Here is a 5,739-nt window from a genome sequence, read left to right as displayed (position 1 = left end):
CTGGATGGAGCAAACCATGAACAAAAACTGAAATATCAAAATAAAGGTTGTTGCACCAAAAAATGAACGGCCCTAAGAGATGCACAAAAGCAAGAATTTTGCGAGTGTAATTATTTTCTTGACATTCCATATGCAAAACAAATGACGAAATGAATGACGATCGATAACAGCAACTTTCTTTGGAGATCTGGAGTATTGTACTCGGCACAAGAGGAATTGGCAATCCACGAAACATACTGTATACGTATAAACACTGCAGACAAAGTGAAGATTAAATGCGAGAGAAACGAAAACAAAAATTGTGGAACTAAATGAGATTTCATCTCAACCTATACGCTATACCACATACAGATAATCCATCTATTGGAATTGAAATGAACTTATATGCAAAAAGTTCAAACCATCACAAGATTATAGTTTACGCAGAACTTATTGTGTTTTACTAGGTGGAACGTTCATTGACTTACAGTTGGGAGTTGATGGAGAGACAGACAAAAGGCCTCAACCCATTGACCACTGCATCCACAAGATCAACAAAAAACAGTCAAATATATGAACTATACAAGGTGGCAAATCAAAACCCCAGCACATCATATGAATAAGCTGCATCGTAGAGTGCCATCATAGCCCGTACTTTCACAGCATCATGCCTAATTAGCAAATAAGCGACAGAGATTGGCATAACCACTATCCGCCAGTCCTATGGTATTATTGAATACTTGGAAATTCAGTCAGTCATACGACTCATACCTTTAATACTGGTTCGCCTTTGTTAGAGCTGGCAGCTTGCTTTGCAGCCGCCTGCTGCTGTTGCTGTGCACGTGCAGCTCTTCCAGCTGCAGACTTTTCAAATTCTTCTTGCCTGCAATTTTGGTTGCAGTACATAAGTTTACGTAAATAGCAAAGAAAGAAACGAAACCATCATGTGGGCATGGAAGTAATGCAACCACGAAATGCAAATACTGTGCGATAACTGCCTAACTAAATGCAAATACTGTGCGATATCTGCCTAACTAAATGCAAATACGACCGTTGGCAGGCGTTATGATCAGCATTCACACTCTATACTTAGGTTTTGTTTGCAAGACTGCTTGTCCTCATAATTACAGTATTAATGCCAGCACATTTTTTATTTTTATTATTGAAACAAAGCAAATTGCACAACAAGCACGTATTGGACATAAAAAAAAAAAAAAAATCAAAATTTTGCAAGCAGAGACAATCCGATAGCAATTGTAAGTTGCAAAGAATTAAGGGAACTTTAACGAAAAGCCTGGTACTGTTTACTTTAACGAAAAACCACATTTTTACACTAAAATGCCAATCCTATACTATTCACTTTACCCTTTATTTTGTCCTTAACGTTATACCTCAAAGTTTTCAAGCCATTTTCATTAGTTTGCCTAAGAATTAACTATGGTAATGCATTTTCCTCTCTACCAAGGTCAACTCTGAATTCTGATCATCACTGCCATCCTATTTTTATCCCTATCCCATTTTCAAACTACTCTAATCTACGAGGAGCGGAATTTAAAATCGGGTGCCAATCAAGGCGAACTACCTAACCCACATCTGATTCTCTATCCCTTTTCAAATTAAAAGAAAAAAAAATCTGAACTTTATCACATGACAATTATAAATCAATCCAAAATCACATTTTTACATAAAAATTGGTTGCAACTAATATACAATCGACGATGCACAAAAACGAATTCAAATTTCCGATTTCACAAATTGAAAAATGATCGAATTAAATAAAAGAAGAATAGAAAACTGATCATACCTTCTCTGGGCGGCTTCGGCAGCTTTGGCAACAGCTTCCGCGGAGGCTACCCTTTCTTCTTCCTTTCTCTGTGCACTGTTGCCTCCATCGAAACAACACAGCAGCCCCATCTCTTTCCTCTCTCTCTCTCTCTCTCTCTTCAATCTGTGACTTCTGCTCGGATTGACTTCTAAATTCTGGGACATTTTTCTTTTGTTGGTAAATTTACTTATACTTCCCACCTGTATGGATAATTTGCCTCGTGCCACGTCATAAATTGAGGACAGTCTCGTCATTTGGTCTGCCTTACACGACGTCGTGTTTCGCATGGTGAGACTAAACGAGGCGTTTTACGGGTTGTGGCTCCTTCTTCCGCTCGCCCTGAGACTCTGTTTTGTTGCAGAAGCAAAACCCTAATTTTAAACAGCGATGAGCGCCAAGCCGTTGGATTCGCTGCCTCCGACCGAAACCCTAGAGATAGAGAATGGACTCTCGCTGGTGCCGCGGGTGAGGCTCAATCTCACGGTTTACTCGTCGACCGGAGTCGTGACGAAACCCGTCGACGAGTGGAAGATGAAGCGGACGCTCATCGACTTCCTCAAGAACTCGCTTTCCGTCCCCATCACCGTCCCCGAAGACGACCTCCAGATCCGGCGGCTCAGGGACCTCAAGAAGCGGAAGCGCGACGACCCCGTGGCTTTCGGCATTCTCGTGATTCGCGACCTAGGGTTTCTGAAAAAGGGCGGGAAGAGAAGTGACGTGGAAGAAGAAGAGGATGCGAAGGAGTTGGAGAGGAAGTTTCTGGAATGGAGAAAGTACATTGTTGAGAAAATGGACGGGATTGAGCTCAACATCGAAGGGGTTAAGTACAAGCTGAATGTTGTTGTTCCGGATTCGGATGATTTCGAGGGCACCAAGAAGGCTTGGGAGGAGTTCTACGCCTTCGGAAATCGGGGTTTGTAGTGATTGGGTTTGGGGGTTGGATTTTTTTATTGAATTTATGTGATCGGTTTGATAAAATTTGGTTGTTTTTTGGTTGCAGGGTTTTCAAGGGGGAAGCAAGAGCCGGATACGATAATAGTGAGGGGTGTTCCATCACGCTGGTTTGCAGAGCCGCGGGTTTCTTCCTCCAAGTTTTCAGTGCTGGTTACCCATACCATATTTTCTACATTTGGGAAGATAAGGCATGCCAATGTCTTTGTTTTAATACTCTATTTCTCGTTATCGTCTAGAAATCGCAATGTATTTGTTCTAATCTAATCTACTTTTTGAACTGCTTAGCTTTTCGTGTATTGTAATTTTGTTCCAAATGTTTGCCTAAACAAAATTGTTAGAACTGAGCTGAACATGTAAAACTACATAGTAGTCTTCAATTTTCCAAGCACTATAATGTGTTTGAATGGCCTTAATAGCTCGTGTGTGTTGTCATTAGCGTCCATGGTGTAATGGAACGGCTGTAGCTAATCATACATCATTCGTGTTGCTGCCTGTTTTTAACTACAATCTTTAGGAATCTTAATGTTGCTGAGGACGATGGTCTAGGTAAGGATGCAAATGAGGATGGCGATGACTTAATTTCTGGTCTCCACTGTAAGATTGTGGTTCAGTTTGAGACATACCAGGACTTCTATAATGCCTTCAAGGTGTTATGTGGCCGCTCGTTGCAGAAGGTATGCAGTTGGTTTTTGTTCATTATATTGTTATAGCTAGTATTGTCAATCAAGCGTTGAGATATCTTGCTGGTACCATAGAGTTAGCTGAGGCTAAAAGAAGCTGTAAGGAATTTTTTGTTTGGAATTATTGATCAGCTGTTTAATGTGCCTTTCTATGGAGCAGGAAGGATCTAAATTGAGGGCTGATTATGAGGTTACATGGGACAAGGACGGATTCTTCCGATTCTCGAGAAATCAACCAGAGCAGAACAGCAGTAGGATACGAGAATTGACAACGACACATCAGAGAAGTGAAGCTCCCCGGTACCAGCAACGCGTTTCTCAATTCAGTGCGGACCAGGCTCCCCGAAAGAGGTTTAAGGTTAGAAATTAAGTACCTTAATGAACAAGTAAAACAATTTGGTGATTTTTATGTTTCCTTTTTCAAGTTTTTAATCGCATTCTCTCCAAATGATGACATAAACGTTTCTGTATGTATACAGGAATAGGGGAAATTGATCTGAATTTTTTTTTCTGGAGCTGGAGCTGGGAGTTTGAAGTGTGTTAACTTGGTATAATTACGAAAGAAACAACTGAAGCACTCTTAGTGTTCAAAGATGTATTATCCTTTTGCAATTTCCTCAATTACTTTTCAGCCCCAAATTATCGTTCTTTCCTCCATGTATCGTCGGGGTGTTTTAACACTTCCGGCCCCAATATTTTGTGCTTTTTTCTTCTAATTTTTACTCATCTTCGTTTGGCACCGACTTATACTTATTATGCAGCAGCTCTACTTGTTTTACTGCACAAGTTCAAACAGTTTTTATTTTATTTTTTTTGAAGTGTTTCCTCAAAAGTTAAATTCCATGTCTAACTTCCCATTATTTAAAAAAACTGAAATATAAATATATTTTGTTCTTTTTCATTTGTCTAAAAGATCAATCTTTTGAAATTTACTCCGTCCGCATACATGACTATGAGTGTATTCAATTGGAATTTTGAGGGATTTTAATAAACTTATACATCTACGGATTTTGATGGAGCATTGATTTCTGGAGCATTGATTTCTAGATTTCATATAAAATTTTGGTTAAATTCTCTCAAATTCTCAAAGGATGAGGTGAGATTTGTGAATGCTTATGATGCAATACGAAACATTTCTAATTCTCTTGAATTCTTAAGACTTTTAAAGTTGTTTCATAATTAAAATGTTATAAATCTTTTTAAAATTTTAATTGAATACACTCAAATTCTCAGGAGCCGTGAGATTTGTGATTTCTAGGGTTTGGAGATGTTTAACTGTCAGAGAGGCTCGAATTTTCCATCTCACTGTAGGATTTGGTTATTATATTATTCGTATCATAGTTAAATTTTTGGCCTCATCATTTTTTTTTTTTTTTTGAACAAACGATATTATCCACACCAAGACGGTGGGAGTCCATATGTTTAATACTCATGTAAACATTGATAGAATTTGAGTTTCTGTCAAAATCTAAATAGATGGAGTTTGATTTTTTGTTAAATTTAATATTTTTCTGTAACATTTATATTAAATTATTTTTAAATCTGAATTTACCTTTTAAATTAAAAGGAAAAAAAAATTAGAATTCGTGTCAAAAGGAAAATTTACAATCTTTCAAAACCCACCCAAATCATCAGTATACATATTTCTTTAGGAAACTTTAATGAAAAATTTCCAGTATTGTTCATTTTAACGAAAAATAATATTTTTACATTAAAAAGTACTATTCATTTTACCCTTTTTTTTTTTTTTATTGTTAAAATTCAAAGTTTTTAAAATCTTTTCATTAGTTTTTCTTATTTTTTAAAGATAATAGTAGGTAGACTAAATTATTTAAATTAAATTTATAAACCAAAAGATGTGATTATTGATATTGAATTATTAGTTAAGTATTGATTAACATTGCTTTGTTAATTTGATTTAAAAATTTGATCGCCACATTATTTATTTGTTAATGATTAATTATAAAATTGTTGGTTTGAACCCACTCCCGATTCTATGGAGTCTCATCAACTCCAGCAGGCCAGTTAATTAAGCTCAACCTGCTCTATCGTTTTTTCCGGTGAAGTGTGTGACGGTATGCATGAAGTGGGGGATGTCGGAGGGGGTGGCGTGGGGAGGTAAGGGAAACGAAGACGGGGCGTTTCTGTTGGCATGCACGTAAAGTGTTCGATGGAAGTACTAAAACAAAAAAAAGAATCCCAAACCGAAATGGAAAAGAACTGCGACTAATATATTGGTGGGTCCAGCTACATTATCCCGCGCGAGGAATCCCAGTTCCAAAAGGAAAAGGATTAAAACAG

General features: G+C 37.5%; 2 protein-coding genes across 3 annotated transcripts; one reads left to right on the top strand and one right to left on the bottom strand.

Annotated features, from left to right (window-relative positions):
- Nucleotides 1-63: 63 nt before the first annotated feature.
- On the bottom strand, nucleotides 64-1,972 carry LOC103951157 (bromodomain-containing protein 4). The gene is made up of 4 exons (XM_009362471.3): nucleotides 1,784-1,972; nucleotides 751-862; nucleotides 468-516; nucleotides 64-253 (listed from the first exon to the last, which is right to left on the bottom strand). Exons 1-3 carry the CDS (start codon nucleotides 1,966-1,968, stop codon nucleotides 502-504), a joined length of 312 nt encoding a protein of 103 aa, XP_009360746.2. The 5' UTR covers nucleotides 1,969-1,972; the 3' UTR covers nucleotides 64-253; nucleotides 468-501.
- A 76-nt stretch (nucleotides 1,973-2,048) lies between these two features.
- On the top strand, nucleotides 2,049-4,216 carry LOC103951165 (A-kinase anchor protein 17B). Of its 2 annotated transcripts, none has more exons than XM_048580193.1 (5): nucleotides 2,049-2,717; nucleotides 2,805-2,946; nucleotides 3,273-3,432; nucleotides 3,596-3,796; nucleotides 3,918-4,216. In XM_048580193.1, the coding sequence occupies exons 1-5, from the start codon at nucleotides 2,192-2,194 to the stop codon at nucleotides 3,921-3,923; spliced, it is 1,035 nt and encodes a 344-aa protein (XP_048436150.1). In that variant the 5' UTR covers nucleotides 2,049-2,191; the 3' UTR covers nucleotides 3,924-4,216. The 2 variants fall into 2 exon arrangements, with proteins under 2 accessions (XP_048436150.1, XP_009360756.2); XM_009362481.3 differs by having other exon boundaries at nucleotides 2,095-2,717; nucleotides 3,599-3,796.
- The last annotated feature ends 1,523 nt before the right edge of the window (nucleotides 4,217-5,739 follow it).

The sequence above is a fragment of a genome, unplaced genomic scaffold, assembly GCF_019419815.1.
Source record: "Pyrus x bretschneideri cultivar Hongxiangsu unplaced genomic scaffold, Pyrus_bretschneideri_v1 Contig1, whole genome shotgun sequence".
NCBI lineage: Eukaryota > Viridiplantae > Streptophyta > Magnoliopsida > Rosales > Rosaceae > Pyrus > Pyrus x bretschneideri.
Note: the sequence above shows the minus strand (reverse complement) of the source record. Positions and strands in the feature narration are given on the sequence as shown.

Coding starts and splice junctions, on each gene's coding strand:
- LOC103951157 (XM_009362471.3), bottom strand. CDS start 1,968: ATGTCCCAGAATTTAGAAGTCAATCCGAGCAGAAGTCACAGATTGAAG. Junction 863..1,783: donor GCCGAAGCCGCCCAGAGAAG/GTATGATCAGTT, acceptor CCAAAATTGCAG/GCAAGAAGAATTTGAAAAGT.
- LOC103951165 (XM_048580193.1), top strand. CDS start 2,192: ATGAGCGCCAAGCCGTTGGATTCGCTGCCTCCGACCGAAACCCTAGAG. Junction 2,718..2,804: donor CTACGCCTTCGGAAATCGGG/GTTTGTAGTGAT, acceptor TTTTGGTTGCAG/GGTTTTCAAGGGGGAAGCAA. Junction 3,433..3,595: donor GTGGCCGCTCGTTGCAGAAG/GTATGCAGTTGG, acceptor CTTTCTATGGAG/CAGGAAGGATCTAAATTGAG.